General features: G+C 52.1%; 6 protein-coding genes across 6 annotated transcripts; 2 read left to right on the top strand and 4 right to left on the bottom strand.

Annotated features, from left to right (window-relative positions):
• Window positions 1–537: 537 nt before the first annotated feature.
• A1O1_03404 (uncharacterized protein) lies at window positions 538–2,085 on the bottom strand (the record flags this gene model as incomplete). The annotated part of the gene is made up of 7 exons (XM_007724309.1): window positions 538–611; window positions 706–852; window positions 1,021–1,187; window positions 1,295–1,318; window positions 1,394–1,465; window positions 1,666–1,738; window positions 1,977–2,085. The coding sequence occupies 7 exons, from the start codon at window positions 2,083–2,085 to the stop codon at window positions 538–540; spliced, it is 666 nt and encodes a 221-aa protein (XP_007722499.1).
• Window positions 2,086–2,906: 821 nt separating this feature from the next.
• A1O1_03403 (uncharacterized protein) lies at window positions 2,907–4,048 on the top strand (the record flags this gene model as incomplete). The annotated part of the gene is made up of 2 exons (XM_007724308.1): window positions 2,907–3,317; window positions 3,590–4,048. 2 exons carry the CDS (start codon window positions 2,907–2,909, stop codon window positions 4,046–4,048), a joined length of 870 nt encoding a protein of 289 aa, XP_007722498.1.
• Window positions 4,049–4,853: 805 nt separating this feature from the next.
• On the bottom strand, window positions 4,854–5,948 carry A1O1_03402 (uncharacterized protein; the record flags this gene model as incomplete). The annotated part of the gene is made up of 1 exon (XM_007724307.1): window positions 4,854–5,948. One exon carries the CDS (start codon window positions 5,946–5,948, stop codon window positions 4,854–4,856), a length of 1,095 nt encoding a protein of 364 aa, XP_007722497.1.
• Window positions 5,949–7,350: 1,402 nt separating this feature from the next.
• Window positions 7,351–9,426, bottom strand: A1O1_03401 (Atypical/ABC1/ABC1-C protein kinase; the record flags this gene model as incomplete). The annotated part of the gene is made up of 1 exon (XM_007724306.1): window positions 7,351–9,426. The coding sequence occupies one exon, from the start codon at window positions 9,424–9,426 to the stop codon at window positions 7,351–7,353; it is 2,076 nt and encodes a 691-aa protein (XP_007722496.1).
• A 1,854-nt stretch (window positions 9,427–11,280) lies between these two features.
• A1O1_03400 (uncharacterized protein) lies at window positions 11,281–11,820 on the top strand (the record flags this gene model as incomplete). Its single annotated transcript, XM_007724305.1, has 1 exon — window positions 11,281–11,820. One exon carries the CDS (start codon window positions 11,281–11,283, stop codon window positions 11,818–11,820), a length of 540 nt encoding a protein of 179 aa, XP_007722495.1.
• Window positions 11,821–12,531: 711 nt separating this feature from the next.
• Window positions 12,532–14,502, bottom strand: A1O1_03399 (carboxypeptidase D; the record flags this gene model as incomplete). The annotated part of the gene is made up of 4 exons (XM_007724304.1): window positions 12,532–13,571; window positions 13,621–13,743; window positions 13,797–13,893; window positions 13,945–14,502. The coding sequence occupies 4 exons, from the start codon at window positions 14,500–14,502 to the stop codon at window positions 12,532–12,534; spliced, it is 1,818 nt and encodes a 605-aa protein (XP_007722494.1).
• Window positions 14,503–16,463: the final 1,961 nt, after the last annotated feature.

The raw sequence follows: 16,463 nt of genomic DNA, 5'->3' as shown, positions 1-16,463 counted from the left end.
AGCCTTTTTGAGGGGTAGAGCGCAGGGAAAGCACGTTTCAAAGCGAGAGATGATCCACTTCTGGCAAACCACTGGTGTAACGTGTTTTGGATTGATCGATTGATCGTACAGCACCCCATTGGAGTGATAGGGGCGAAAGAAAAAAAGGGCAAAAGGGGAACGTTCAACCGACCTTTCATGCATCATAAGAACATGCGGTCGCCCGCTGACCTGCGGGTGGATGCTCATGGGGAAGATGAAGGTGTCGTATTCGCGGTAGCACCATTCGAATTGCTCCCGCCATTGCCGCTCGACCGTGTATGTATCCACGAAACCTTGCTGTATCGAGAAGAAAAGTCAATCCATGCCCAACTTGTTCCATTCCACTATTGTGCCAGTTGCAAAGAACACTATTAGGACAAAGTGGTGGAGGGTGTTCATCTTTTGCTGGAGAGAAGGCTGAACAGCTCTCTCCAGACAAAATGGAACAAAAAGGGTAGAGAATCGACACAAAAAAAGAAGAATGGCAGAGAAAAAGTCAAGGGGTTTGGGGTTGGGTCAAGACAAGCTTACGCTGTTTGGTCGGTCAGGCATGTACTGCAAAGGCGGCCAGTCGTCGAGAGTCCAGGAAGCTGTCGGATTTGGTGTTAGAATCGGCTTGCCACCGGCAGTGCCTCTCCAAGAGAGGGAGTCTCAGGGAGTCTGGAAAGTGATGTTCGTACGTACCAGGAATCTCCACCACCCCGGTCTTCTGGGCATGTTTCATGGGGACCATCCATTCGGTCGGCTCTTTTGCATAATCGGTCAAGACGACTTCATCTCGTCCGGTCGAGGCATAGTACGCCTGGAAGTCGTCATGCATGAATGAGTGGTCTGTAATAGAAGTCAATTCTCTGGTTTGCCAAACGTTTACTCAGCGAGACTGGACAGCAACAATAGATTGATGTATGAATGACCCGCTCACGAAGTAGACATAAGATGGATGTTTGAATGGAATGATCGATCGATCTAGACAAGGGGATTTCCGAGTCAATCGCATACCGTATCCAATACCCAACTTTTCCAACAATTCAATCTGGTCAGGACTGTTTTTCCAAGCAGGGGCAGTGAATCCTTTCGGTTTCTCGCCGTGGCAGAAGTTGGTCAGGATGTCGATGGTCTTGACTAGGATGGTTTCGAGTTGCTCTCGCGAAAGGTCGGAGGGAAATCTAGTTACATCGATATCACATGGTTAGTGGCTGTAAAAAAGGAGTCTATACATGCCACAAAGCGACGCATTGACATTGGCATAAGATGGGTGGGGGTTTCTTCTTACTCGTGCGTGTATCCGTGTAGACCTCTGTTTGAGTCGATCAATTGTTAGCCAGTACTCAAGCCTTACAGAGTAAAAGCTTGCTATGCCCACTTGACATACATCTCATGTCCGGTGTCCCTGATCTTGGCCATTTCCTCGGGAAAGGTCTCAATCGAGTGGCCTGGGATATACCTGAAGGTGAACGACAAAGGACATGTTAGCAAGTTCTGGTCATGACTCTTGATTACAGGGATGCCACGCCGAGGAGTGACCAGGGTTCGGCGACGTAGAGCCAGTTCGACAAGGCTCGCTCTCGCCAGACAATCAATTCGTGAGAATGAGATGTACGGTAGCTGATGTGTGTTATTCAAAGATGAGAATCCCGTACTTACCACGAAGCCTTGATGCCTTTCCGCTCGTACAGCTTGAGCAACCGCTCGACTCCACGAGTTGCTCCAAAGACACCTATGCGAGGTCAAGTGACCGAATCAGCAGGTCTCGCTTATCAACAAATAGTGAAAGGAGAAAGCAGAAAGAAGAAAGAAAGAAAATGTTGACCCAGCCGAGATCGAATCCAGGAAGCAGACATCAATACGCATATTTCACACCACAGGCCGGGAAATGAACCCTCATACCGCAAACAATGGTCTCCAAGTTCAGTAACAACCGCATAAGGTAGGGTGCATGACAGTCAGATACATACCACGGGAAATATTCATCAGATTCGGCTTTCCACCATGTGTGGTGTTGATATGATTCGACACGGCGTCCACGTCAATGCCATAGCCGACGAGCACCCGTTTGTTGACCATGTTGATGACCTTGCGAGATATCCTGATCGCGTATGACAAGACTGGATACTTCACCCGGGTAGTCTAGGTGCGTTTCAAGTAAGTCCTCGCGCTTCTTCCAGTTTTGGTGTCAGGATGATGGACTTGTCGAATCGATATTGACACTGGTGCTCGGTTCGTAAGGGACTGAGAATAGTAACCGCTCTAAAAGAGACACACAAGCTCAACTGCAATCTCGAGTGCTAGACTGCTAGTTGGCAGTAGGGCAGACAGCTTCGACGATTGACGAGTCGGTCGTTAGCATCGGCAACTGACCCCGAACCGGCCGACGGATTGATGCCGGAACTGGCCAACTTGTACGACGGGAGGACTCTGTCTGCATGCTTGTGGGGAGAAACGAACGACTGATAGCGAACCCCCCTATCTATGAGCCGATCTAATCCCATATATCATAGATGGATGCCATGGCCAGCCAGAGCGCGCAATGCCGAGATCCGCAGCAACGGGCGGATCTGCGCGAAACCAGCGACTGACAACAACCCTAGAAGCATATCTAGGTCGATAGATAGATAGAGATTCTCGCAAGTTGTGTGGCATGTGCATGCAAGATAAGATTTCTTGAGGATTGGACTGGTTAATCATCTGCATTTCGCGATCTTAAGATGGGTGGTTTCTTTTCAGTGTTCACCATCCACCATCACCGTCGGAAAGGGGATGCAGCGTTGATCAATATAAATATAGATATTCTAAGCATGCCACATAGGCCTAGGTAGATATCCAGGTACTACAAAAGTCACATATCCCATTCTCCGAAACGAAAACAAACCAAAAACAAAAATAAAATGTCAAAGCAAAGAGCCATCCTCGTCGTCGGCGGAGGCCAAGGCATCGGTCTAGAAACGACCCGCTATCTCCTCTCCCACGCGCCCGAGACTGTCAAAGTGATCGTGTTCGGCTTACATGTCGACGAAGAGCTGTTGCGTTGGCAGAAGGGTGGCAGCAACAAGCAGCAGCAGCACCAGCCGAGGATTCACCCTCAATCTCAATCCAGCAGACTTCACATCTTGCAAGGAGACGTCACCAATCCCGTGGACAGACAGAAGGCGATCCAGACGTGTCTGGATGTCGCGGGGGTGATTGATACGTTGGTGTATTGCGCCGGACTGATGACGCCGATCCAGAGGGTTGAGAAGATGGATCTGAAGGCGGTCGAAGGGGCGTTCCAGGTCAATGTCTTTGGAGTCATGGCTATGGTGAGTCGGCTGTCCTGTTGGTGTTGAAGTCACTGCTTTTCCATCGACGTCGACATGATCACAAACCCTGAGATAGCATAAGCTGTTCAACAACTTCCTCTCTCTCCCCATACTGGCTTGCCCTCCACTCTCCTGACCCCATATCCAGCTCCCAACTCTGTGGGGTTTCTTTTCTTTTCTCCCCCGGACATTGTTGCATACTTCACTCCCTGGCGGCCACCACCACCACCACCACCACAAACTAACGTATCATCATCTTGATTTCTCAATAGTGCCAGCTTACTCTCCCACATCTTCGCCAGTCCCCCAATCCTCGCATCGTCATCCTCTCTTCTGCATGCGACACCAACGTCACCTACCACGGCTGGACGTCGTACTGTACCTCCAAAGCGGCACTGTCGCGGTTCATTGGGATCCTGGCCCTGGAGAATCCAAGTATCCGCGTGCAGGGAGTATATCCTCGACTCACCGACACGCAGATGCCCGCGGAGGTCATCCGGGGCCGGTATGACGGCATCATGACGCCGGACGAGGTAGCGTTGTTCCAGGCCCGTGCGAAAGACGGGGTCACGCTTGAGCCGGCGGCGTGGTGTGCCGAGGCGGTGGCGAGGTTGGCGGTGGGGTTTGCTCAGGGAGGAGAGTCGGGGCGGGTCATGTACTATGACCAACATGTTCCTGAGATGTTGAAGAGAAAGGAGGAGTCAAAGAGAAAGAGAGATGCCAAACTGTGATTGTGTCAGGTCTCTGGTCACAGATAGATAGATGGTCTTGGGCTACAAGACTCAAGTAGTCGATGATTTGATTGCAGAAAGTGTTCACTGTTCAGGTCTGTTTTGATGCGGATCCGGTGCAGCATAGACTTTGCTGTAGAATCTCACTCATAGCATGGGCTTCTTGATTGGTCGAACGAAGAAGCAGTGACTGAGCAAGGTGAATGGGTTTCTCGTACGGTCCATCCTCATTGCTGTGGTGGTTTTGGTTTAAAAGGCAGACGGCGGCTTTGAATACAATGTGTTGCTGTATCCATGGAAGAAAAGGTGTGAAGGACGGTATAGACACATGTTCGTTTTCGATGGCTTGATCAGCCGAATCCAAATCCGATTGGGGACCCTCTTCGTCTAGAACCTTGTAGTTCTCGATCAAGCGTTCAGCATTCGCAGCTTCGTCGTCGACAAGGGGATGACCGCGGCATCGCGAGCAAGATAGCGTTTCGAAGACCGCTTGATGGAAATGAAACCGTCCCCAGGCTTGTAGAAAGCTCAGTGGAGGAAGATGGGAGCAAGGATGCATGCGCTGGAGCATGTCATTCCAAGATTGCATCCAACTCCCGAGTTCTTCGGTAGCCATACTTGTCCACTGCGCGGTGCGGGTTGTGTGAGCATGTGTCATGATCAAGTGGCGGTGGACCGAGAGTCGGATCCTTGATAGATTGAAGAGAACGTCCGCAATGCTTTTTGGAACAGCGACAGGTTCCAATGTCCACGCATGGGTGGTTGGTCGACCCAGAGCAACGCATATCTCCCTAAGAATGCCACGTTAGCCTTGATACCCTAAAATCGGCTGGCTTTCCGCATACACTTCTAGGACGAACAGGGTATTTCGAATCAGCTTCGATTGTTCATCTTCTCCGGCTGTAAGGTGTAAGGCGTCGTATATTGACAGAGCATGATGAAGCGCGGTCCAAATGTCGCCAGCCTTCCTGTCCAGCAACAGGTATATGCACATAAGAGTGAATAGCTGTAGTAGTTGCAGGTTCGGCGACCTGAGAGCTCGATGCACAGTTCTTTCACTGATGCGGAAGAAATACATAGAAGCCATGGTCGTGAGACTCGGTTCAGATCGACTCATCAATTGAAGTGACAGCGCGGTCACGAGCTGAACCAGTGCAAGTAGGGTGTTGTTATTGTTGAAGGTGTCGGGATCGTCAAGGTCCAAGGAATTCACGTGTGAGAACCACTCGTCGCCCAAGACAGGGAAGAATACCTCAATTGACTTACGGTAATGGGCCACAAGTGCTTTCGTGTAGACTGCCCCTGGCAGCCCAGCGTCTGTCGCTTCAGATCTGGGTCGACTGTTGATAGCAAATGCGTCCAAGAAGCGTCGATACGGTTCCGGGGCGAGTTGATTTGTCGGCGCGGTGACTTCGAGGTCTGATCCGTCGGATCCTAGATATGCTGCGGCATACGCACTGCTCGGGCCATAATACGAAACGATGGAGTCATTGAGATGACTGGTGCTCGGAACGGCCGCAAAGATGTCGAACATCTTCGTCCCATCCTTGTCTTGGACCTCTGGAGGGTGCGAGTCTTCGTGAATCTCGGCGTCCCCCTGCTTGTTCGAGCTCCGGAGACTCTGGTCCTGATCCTCGTCCTGGTCCTCATGCAAGCCGGAATCTCCATTGACCTGACCCCTTGGCGTGGCCGGGTCCAGTGCTTGAAGATGCTGAACCAATGACAGAACATATTGCCGTGGTATATCTTCACCGACCACATGGTCACGAAACTGACATTCTTTGCCAACTTGCATACAATTCCGGCAGCTTGGCAGACGATCGTCGCATTTGATACGACGTTGGCGACAGCGAGTGCATGACGGCAGCGAAGTCAGAGCTTGTTCGAGATCGATGTTCATGGCTGCGCCGCCTCATGGCTGATGATCATTGATATCTCCCTGGCATTGATAAGGATGTGATGTAGCTCGTAAGCCCCGGTCGTCTCCTTTCTTCTGGATGAGCCTTGATGCGAAATCCTCTGTCAGTCACCCTGGTCACCAAGCTTGCACTTCCAAAGACAAATCTAACAAGTCGTCATGTTGCTGCTTCCACTGGATACCTACTGACTGGCATGCAGTGCATTGTGGTCGGTCGATGGCTTCGTCTAAAGGTTGTTGAGATAGTGAGATAACGGAGTTAGTTCGTAGGCCCCATTGAATGGGCAGGTCTGCCGAGACAGAAGTCACGCCGTTTTAAGAGGCTGGACACCAGCCGACGACAGGGGGGATCATCACATTGCACTGTATAACACCAGGCTGTACATCGCTTGCGGAAAAGAGGCTTCACTGGAGCAAGATATACAGGAAGACATCATCTGTGATTCCTAGCCATTGCATCGTCACAGTTCCGAGCCGTCAGCCACTTCGGCCGGCTGCGCTAGAATACTGCGACTGTTCTTTTGCGGTCCAACTTGTTGCTTACCAACACCAATATTTATAACCATCTTACAGTGAGACAACACCGCCGCCAATCACGTCGCGGTTGTCCAGAAAGGCATATGTATGATGACCATGACCCTGACCCTGACCTACCGAAGGACGACAGCGACAACCTCCACGCTGGGTGACTTCTCCGTTGTTGCTGGGGCGTGCATCCCTCAAATCATGTAGCGATACCCCTTCTGCAGCAATCTCGCCGCGGCAATATCGAGACCCTCAATGTCTCTAGCCTTGCGTAACTTGGCCAAATCACGCTCCGAGAGAGCCACGTCCTCATTCTCAATTCTGTCGAGTCTCGCATTCTATCTGGGGAGCTGCTTTGCATGCCGACGCACATGATGGCACACACAAATGCAGAGCATGCAGATGACAAAGCCAGACAATAGTGCGGCACGTCCTGAGTTCGGTAGGTGAAGGGCGTCCAGACACTGCAGAGTTGCCAATCGAGTTGATGAACACCTACGCCACAACCTGTTTGGCAGGTGGTCGAGGAATGGCTCTGGCGATCCACGCACAACGCGTTCCAGTGCTGCCCCCACACAGCTGCAGTTGACGAAGTCGTAACCCTCCGGGCACTCGAAGCCCTGCCCAGACGCCAGACTATCTTGGTATGAAGCATCCAGAGGAAGCAACAATCATGCCGCTATGCAAACGTGACTGCAATATGTCTCCGATTGTCGGAGAAATTACATGCCTCCGTATCCAGCATGGCCGATGAACGAACGATGCGGCGCTGCTTCGTGTAGGAACAGGCTTCTGGCCCTTGGCGGCGTAAGATATAAGACTTTCGTGTCTCCGATAGTAACGGGTGCGTGGGACCATCTCAGAAGTTCGGACTGAGGAGATCATACTTGACGCACATCTCAACGCTATCGGCGCTTGCTTGGAAGAACCTCCGAGCTTCGAGTCCGACCCAGATTTTCAGCATTGAGAAATCGCCCTCCTTGAAGCTCTTGAGAACAGCTCCAGGATCGGACGATCCGATCTGTCGCAGAATGGGTAAAGCGCTCTTGAAAAGATCGAGATCGGGGTCCAAGGTTCTGCCGATGCCTTCTAGCAAGAGAATGGAGATGACCACATTCACAAAATCACCTTCCATCCGAACGTGGTGGGATCTGACCATGCTGAGCACTTCTGATAGTACGTCTCCAATCTTGATGTGGCCAAGGGCGAATGTCTGCCCTTTGATTGACAAGACAAGATGCTGCATCTTGAGGGCAAAAACCTCACCCTCGACGACCGCATCAGGCTGACGACATCTTTCAATCATCAGCTTTCCGGCTTTGTAGCCGTCAAACTCGGCAATGGCGCGAAAGAGGTCTAGGAAGTTGGCTCGATTCTTCGCATTGAGCTCCGTAACCAGGCCCGTGTCGATGAAGATGAGTTGGGGTCGATATCCTTCTTTGTCAATCTCCGCCAGAGCAGCGTCCCATTCCGCTTTCTTGCCGATGTAAGGACGCAGTCTCGATAAAACTGCTTCGGACGCGTCAATCTCGGAAGCGCTCGCGGGTTGTGTTGGGTCTTGTCGGGTCATGTACGGGAGTCTCACGTCTGGCTGCGTGGGTTTGTAGAAGTTGACCATGATGTTCCCCGGATGGAGATCTGCGTGGACGAAATTGTCTATCAGAAGCATATGCAAGAACGCGTCTAGGCCTTCGTTGGCGATTTCCTTCTGATAAGCGCCTCCGCCATTTTGGAGGAAGGCGGCCAGTGGCAAGCCTTGGGCAAATTCCTCGACCAGGACAGTGCGTGTGGTGAAGTCTGTATATGGGTGTGGAAACCAAGCCGTCGTACGATTCTGGAAATGTTTCCGTAGAATTGTCAGATTTGCCGCCTCGATGCGCAGATCAAGCTGCAATCGCATCATTTCTCCAAAGTTGGCGACCTCGTTGGGGAGATCCAGCCACTCCATTGTCGGGATGGCATTGATGATGGCGGCAAACACGGCCATGATCTTGATGTCGCGGCGAACATTTCTTTCCACTTTGGGATGGAGGACTTTAATGGCCACGTAAGCGGAGGGCACTCTTTGCGGGCTGGATTTGACCAAGGCATCCACATTTCTCCTGATACGGGTGCTGAGCTTGTTTCTGTCCTGGACGTCGAGGTCGCTGTCGTCGGGGATTGCAAGATCGGGTTGCAACCGTGCCTTGTACACCTGTGCGATGGCACCGACACCGAGAGGTTTCTCGTCGAACTCGACGAATATCTGGTCAAAGATGCGACCACCGAATGCTTCTGAGATGGTCTTCTTCGTATGCCGGAGGGAATGGGCGGGGGCATTGGAGTGCAAGTCAGACATGATCTTGCACATCTCGGAAGGGAAGATATCGGATCTTGAAGCAGCCCACTGGCCCAGCTTGATGAAAGCAGGACCACCCTTTTCCATAGACTTGACCAGAAACCCGTACCACCATAGTGTTCCAGCTCTTTCGTTGTCGTGGTCTTTCCTTCGCGGGCCGATGAAGACGGCGGGGATGGTGACGATGACGGGGACGAAGATGATGGCCAGGTAGACGAAGCGAACCCCGGTCGCAAGGGGCTCATATATGTACTGGTCGAGAAAATAGATGACGCTCTTGTATAACCGATGTAAGCCACGGGCATCGTCCGGCACCTTCTTGCTGATTTCCTGGCGGGATATCTCCAGCATCTGCATCTCGGTCGTCTTGCCCTCCTCGTTATCGGCCTCACCAATCTCGACGAATGCGACGGGAGAAAGCGCGGCGGCGGCGACCAAGAGGGTAGGGTATCGCCGCTGACGGGGGTCCTTCAGACTGTATTTTCGGGTGGTCCATTTGGCAAAGGATTGTTGACGTCGTGGGATGCGGTTGGTGAACAGGACAGCGGCTCTGCCTCCGCGGCCAACGCAGCGGCCGAAGAGGAAAAAGGACCGCATCAAGCGGCTGATGGACCTCGATGGGAGATCCCTGGCGAGAGAATGTGTGACCTGGATAGAGCTATATTCAATCGTGATGGGGGATGTTGATGTTGATGTTGTCGTCCTTGTCCTTGTCGTGTTGCCAGATTTGAGACTGTGAGATCATGTTGTTGAGATGACGTCGTGCTAGAAATCGCATCCAAATCTCAATCACCATCTCAATCTCAATCTCAATCTCAACCTCAATTGCAACCTCAACACCAATGTCCATCTCAATACTCTGTTCTGGCCTCGGATCCCCAGCAGCAAGTCGCCGAGGTCAGTAAAGTGTCGACAATCAGAGTGGTTTCGACACACTAATCAGACCCGACATCGTTTCTCGCAGTGCCTAGGCGGCTGGCAAAGCCCTCACACTCGGATCCCGCGCCGAGGCCCTAGATAACAACAACCTACAGATGGAGTATATCTCTATGACTAAGATGTGTGGCCTAAACAGGGGCGTACAGACGTGCAAGAAGGGGATGCTGATATTGAGCTTGTCGAGCCGCGAGACCTTTGCCATGGTCTCATCTCCAAGCCAGGTCGGATTGACTAGGTTGATCAATTGGCATTCAACAAAGTTACGCAGCAACGCAACGGATCTAGGGCCTGATCACGCTTGCCATCTTCCTTCTCATGAAATTGTCTATCAAGCAAAAGACAACCTGCAGTGAGGCAAGGCTCAACAAGACAAGTAGGACCATGCGGAGCATTACAATGGTGAAGTCCTTCCTCGGAGTTCAGTTTCAGTCGCCGTTATTTGAGTCCACAGAACTCGGCAAGTCCTCGAGTATCCCACGACTTTCCAGTCTGAGAGAAAAGGAACGACTGGCCTGTTTCTAGGGAACATTTTGACTCCTAATACGCAGATGAACTGAACTTGTTGCACTTGGATCGACGGCCGTCTTAACGTCTCGACAGCGCCTGTGGCGCGAACCATCAACTTGATGACTTGGCACGAAGTCAACCGTCCAGCCAGCCTTGCGCTCTTCATGGTACGCGACAAGGCTCGCCCACCTCCTTAGGGGGTGTTTCTTTTTTCAAGCCTTCGTGAAAGAGGAGCGTTGAGGTGGCAATATGATGGACTATATACTCCAGAACAGCAACAATGCCTGGTCCACCGATCATGATATTGAAGCCGGGAGGTCTTTTGAGGCCGTGGGCCCTGGCGAAATCTCGATGCTCATTTGTGGCCGGAGTTCAAACAGACAAGGTTTTCGAACCTTATCGTGCAGCATGTTGATCGACAGCTTAAAGCCCGGCAGCGGACCGTTTTGGTTCGATTTCATGACAAGGTTATTTATAAACACCAACAAATACCTCCACGTCTCCGGAATCACGGCGATACATCTTCAACGACCCTTGCGACGACTGGCTTCCCGCATATGGTTATAGCTGCTACGAACCTCTCTTCCATAGATGGTAAGCTGAGACGACCTTGCCGTTCAGTTTGAATTTAACCTGCCTTCGCCAAGTCTATCTCATCTCTCTTATTCTAGTCTGGTTCGTTTGTCTCGACTCCTCCCAAATTCTCGTGGTCTCTTCTATCCTCCTCTCGCCTCGTCAGTTCTTCTCTGTGTCTCTTAACCCCTCTATTCCCTGGAAGCCCACATCTCCTCCACGGCTCTGTTATATTATCCTCTTCTCGACACCCACCTCTCTTCTTGACACCCTCCTCTCTTCCTGTCCTCTGTCCTGCTCCATCCTCCTTCCCTCGCCACGATTCTCCTCCACCTAATCAGGCCACCAACACCAACACCAACACTATCACCCCTAGCTAGAAGGGGGCCACTATCACCCTACCTAGAAAGAGAAGAAGGGAAGGAAAAGAAAATGCATCCTCTATCAACCTACTTCATAACAGCCCTCCTCCTCCTCCTCACCACAAGCCATCTTCCCACCATCTTCACCCACGCTCAATCCGACACTCAACTAGACGACGCTCCAGTCGGCGAATGCACGACGGCCTGCATGACCACGCACCCCACGATCTCGCACTGCACGGGCGACGAAACCACGACGCTGGCCCTCGAGAGATGCCGCTGCGCCAGCTACAAAGTCAGCAACGACCCGCAAGTCGGCTGCGTCCAGCAATGTCCGTGGGAAGAGCAGCAGGCCTACGCGCGCAGCCTGCCCGCGCTGTGTGGCACGACCTTGTTCCTCTGGATCGACATGAAGACCGGCCCGCGGCCGGGCAGGGAGAACACCCTCGCCGCGGCGGGACTTCCTGAGATGGCCGTGGCGAATACGCGCGGGTCAGTGACTTCTGATGCCGCTGGTGTTGTTGTCCGTCGAACAGATCGTCTGGGCACGGTTGGGTATCTCGCTGTTGGTCTTATGGTGGTGGTTGGAGGTATGGCTATGGCTGATTAATGAATGGGTTGCTTTGATATGATATGAGACGAGCTGAGATGATGTGAAATGCTATGATATGATATGACTAATATGATATCTGGATTCAGTGTAATGCTCTTCCGACAGGATAGGTGTGACTGGTCTGATATGATATGATGGTTCAAGGCTCGGAATGTCACCTACCCGAGGTCTTATCAGCCTAGATCAGCGTCGAGCTCTGCGCCCTCCCATACACGAGGGACCAACAAACAGCACAATCAAAACAGCAGCAACAGTCGGGCTGCACCAACTGAGCTCGTTCAACAGAGGACAAGGGCAGATTCGACCACCGGATCCCGGAGGTTCCATCTCCGTAGCCTCTGAACCCAACCAGATTCCTCTCTTCTCCTTTCTAGTCGTTCCATACTGGATCCAACATAGGGTTGTGCTTTTGGTGTGGCATAAATGCTCGGTATCAAAGATCGATGACCACCTAGCACCTAGCACCTAGGTAGATACATGTCAATCAAGGCGAGGACCGGGTGCTGGCTTATCCTCAACAGCGTCTACCTCTCGTATTGGTGATGTTGGGATCAATTATTTCTAGTCTCTTTTTTTCAGCAGGTACTAGTATTGATCTGTCTGTGCATATCAAGGTCTGCGAGGGTTCTAGGTGGCTGGCCCGACTACAACCTCCATCACGCTTTTGTATTCATATGATTGCCTCAGGAATGGCCGCCTCACTCAATCTCATGAATCTCCCCTCCTGAATCTCATCGGGATGCTGCCTGCTGCTGTTGTGGCGGCACTGGTCCCCGCTGCAGCGGCCGAAGAAGTGGTGGCTGGCAATGGTACAAACGACTCGGTATGCGTTGCCACCGCCGTCCCGTTAGTTCCGCCATTGGTGCCGTCGACTTTAGTCGTGCCTGTGGGCATATCCAAAAGCCCAATGGCACGAGAAAAGAATCCCAAGGCGGCGATGGGTTGGTAGTATGGCACCTCATGGCCCGACTCGTAGATGCGAGTGAAGGAGAAATTGCCGTACTCTCGCGTCTCGCCATACTCCACCCCATCAACCATAAACGGGACATACCCGGCCGCGGCGAATTCTTGGGCATGCGGCCATTGTGCCGCCAGGGAGACGGCTTCCCCGCCGAACCAATTACAAATATAGTCGGCATCACCGTACACTAGCGTAACACGGACGGTCGATCTGTTGAGGATTTGCTCCAGGTCCTCAAGGAGGTTGATGTACACGAAGTCACCCGTTTGCTGGAAGGCGAAGTAGACTTCATCGTTGGCCGTCGTGGTGTAGTTGGTGTCGACCCCGAGCGCCTCCTGCGTCGATGCAAGGTTGAGGTAGTCGGCGAAATATGACGGTGGCGTCGGGTCGTCATATGGATGACGGATGTCGTAGACGCCGCGCCCGCCATAGTAGTAATATGGGGATTCGACGTTGTCGCGACACATGTCCTCCGCTTCAGTGCAGACAGCCTGGCCGCTTAGGGTCGTGGTGTCAGCTTCCGCACAGAGTTCGATCTGCTCCAGACAGCCATTGTGCATGAAGCAGGCGAAAGTCATGTAGTCGTATACGGTGTCGTTGACGGCTTTGATGCCGTAGGTGTTGTTGTTCGCGAAGCGTGGGTAGTACGGTGCTTGGATATATTCGTCGATGATGCCGTTCATGATACCCAGGTTGACAAACTCAAAATACTTGCCGGTCTGCGTGCCATTGGCAATTGCCTCATTTTGCTGGTAGAAGTAGTTGAAGAAGGCTGGCCCGTAATGTCCTGTTCCCAGATGAGTTGGTATTCCGACGACGAAGAGGTGACCGCCTACCTCCGTATGATTCAGTCCACAAGTTGAATTGGGTGGACTGTACCTTCGAGTCCAACTGCGGTAGTGCGGCATAGAATGCTTGGAGGACTTCCCAAGCAGCAATAGCAGCGAGATCGGTGGTATCTGCAGACGCGGTGAGATTTGGATGGTCCATATTGAGTCTCGGCCGGACCTACCAATAGCGCTGGCATTGATCACCGGGTATCTGCCGGTCACATTGGCTTGAGAAGCGTTGAGGAAGTTGCCCAGCAGTGGATCCAAGGAACCCGGTTCCTACAAAGGGATGTCAGCGCCGTCTCTTGCACAAGAGTGATGCTCCATCACCTTCGAACCGTAGGAAAAGCCCACACCGAGGGGTTGACTGAGGAAGATCATGTTCGATGCCTCATTCCAAGCGTACGGGTTCAGCTGCGTAACGAGGTCTTCGGTGACATTACATGGCCCCAATTCTGTAAAGGCGGTCAGTCGTGCTACGCTCGTCCCACACACCTCCATCGTGTACTTGCCTTCGAACAACCCAATAAGAGAGTCACTTCCCGGTCCACCATTGAGCCAGAGGGTGATTGGATCATTGGCCGGGTCATTTCTGGACTCGAAGAACCAGAAAAAGCTGTGCACATCCTCTGCTAGATTGACAAAGCCCGCGTAGGAGTTGACCCCGGGAGTGGTCTCGCAGACTCCTTCTTTCCCCGGCTCCTTATATGTGATGTTGACACCGTTGGGACTGACGATGGTCTGTACTCCAGTTGGCTCTGCTGGGAGTTGTCGTGGTAGGACCTGAACTTTAGGGCCACCTCGCTTGCTTTGAGCCACGGGACCAGGGATTGCAGATACACTGCCGGCCAATGCGCCCACGGCGGCCAAAAGTTTTACTGCTTGCATTGTGAACGCTCCGCAGTCCCCAGCAAAGAGCCTGATGTCGACAATGCAGTTTGAGCAATGCAATCAAACAATGACTTTGGTCTTGCGTGCAACAGCAAACAGCTCTGGTTTGACCAGGTAGCACGGCGACCAAGAGGATGCCTGTGTAGGACAAAACAACACGCTGGGATTCAGCACATGAGAGGGTTTGGATGTATTATAGCAAAAAAAAAAAAGCCATACTTGCCTTGATCATCGGTATCATTTGTGGACGAGGGACTTCCTGATCGTGGAAGGCTATCTGCACGATGATCAACACTTGTTCTAGTGCCTGCAGTAGTCTGGAGCTTTCTGAGCTCTTCACTGGCAGATGATCTGGGGTGAGTAGTGCTGACCCAACCACTGAAGCTCGAAAGCTGCCATGTTTCCTACCATATCGAGTATAGCCACGGGAAGATGGGGAGCTGTGAGTGGGAACCGCAAGCAGAGAACATAGCTATCCGGTGGAATCGAAGGTGCTATTGCATTGCTGTGCTCTCGAGCATGATCTTTCCGAGCTTACCATTCGTCTAGTCATGCACGTCGTTCCTGGAATGTCGATTTTCCATGACGTTGGTGGGATGGGAGGTAGCATTGAGTAGGGATTAAGCACACCATGAGACTTTGCTGGTGGAGCAAGATAGAGATGCAGAGTACACCTACTCGTAGCGACGTGTTAGCACAACGTTTAACCCATGGGCAACAGCTGAGTATCCCAGACCACATGTGGCAGGTAGTACTGGTGGTAGTATGAAGTTTGAATGGCGAACGGCATCGACATTGTGGAGCTGGCCGGGGTAAAGCCTGTCTGTAGTCCGCTGCATTGTCTCAGGACATACGATAAGAATGAATCGAACTCATCGGGAGCAGGCCGTGCAGTGCCAAAGAAGGGCATCTTCTGATGGCGGTGACTGGAGACATCGGGGGTTCCTTCAAGTGATCATGTAGGCAATGCAGTTGACCTCCGCAAGGCCATTCCTGTTGACAGAGGTGGACAGGTCACTCACTGCTGTAGCCAGGAATGATCCAACTGTAGCAGCGAGCTCGGCAATGTGCATTTCCGGCTTGATGCTCTTGCGGTCGGTGTCGTCTGTACTACTTGGTCAAGCATTTTGTGGCATTGCTTCTTTCTGTACATCTCCAAGTTGGCCTCTGTAGCCGCTTGAAGGTCGACTGATCTCGACGGAGACCTGGAGCTGCAACGGTCCGCAGGTAGCTTGCCACTCATTCCCACATTTCATCGTTTAAGCTATGATTGACCCAGATATCCGGCCGCTGCCGTACACCAGACTAGCGAGGGTCTTATCTTTTGCCCTCCGGCGGGGTAGAATGGTGAGGTAACATCGCTGGGAGCTCGAAAGGATTGACGTCGCCGATCAATCGGTGAGAAGGTGTTTCGAGGAAGGTCGGCTGGGTGGAAGAGAGGCTGACCATCCGCTGAAGAGGCGGGAAGTCCGTAGTCGCGGACTGGTGGCTATCTAACCACAGATCTAGATAGGAATGAGATGAACAGTACCGGCGGTGGCGGGGCTTGTGCTGAACCTCGGTTGTTGTTGAGAAGGGCGAGATGGTAAAGATCCGAAGTACTAGTAGTACAAAAATCCGAGCAAACCTGGCGAGGACTCATGTCGCTGATGACAGTTGAAGACCTGATGCTGATGCTGGTGCTGATGTGGACGCAGGAGGGAAGAATGGGAAGAATGCAAGGTGGCTAGCATTACGATGCGGTCAGACTGCAAAGCGTCACAGCAGCGCTTACTTCTATTCTAGTTGTTCTCCTTCAGTCAATGGACATCATAACAGCGACAGCGACATCGATTCATCGATTCATTGATTGTACAGGTACAAATTCAAACAGTCAGAGCCCTCTTCAACGTTCGTCGGTGGATGATCGAATATCACAAAATACAGCCGAGACCATGCACAGTTCTGTCGAATCCGAA

Source organism: Capronia coronata (assembly GCF_000585585.1).
Source record: "Capronia coronata CBS 617.96 chromosome Unknown acBCG-supercont1.3, whole genome shotgun sequence".
In the NCBI taxonomy this organism is placed as follows: Eukaryota; Fungi; Ascomycota; class Eurotiomycetes; order Chaetothyriales; family Herpotrichiellaceae; genus Capronia; species Capronia coronata.
Note: the sequence above shows the minus strand (reverse complement) of the source record. Positions and strands in the feature narration are given on the sequence as shown.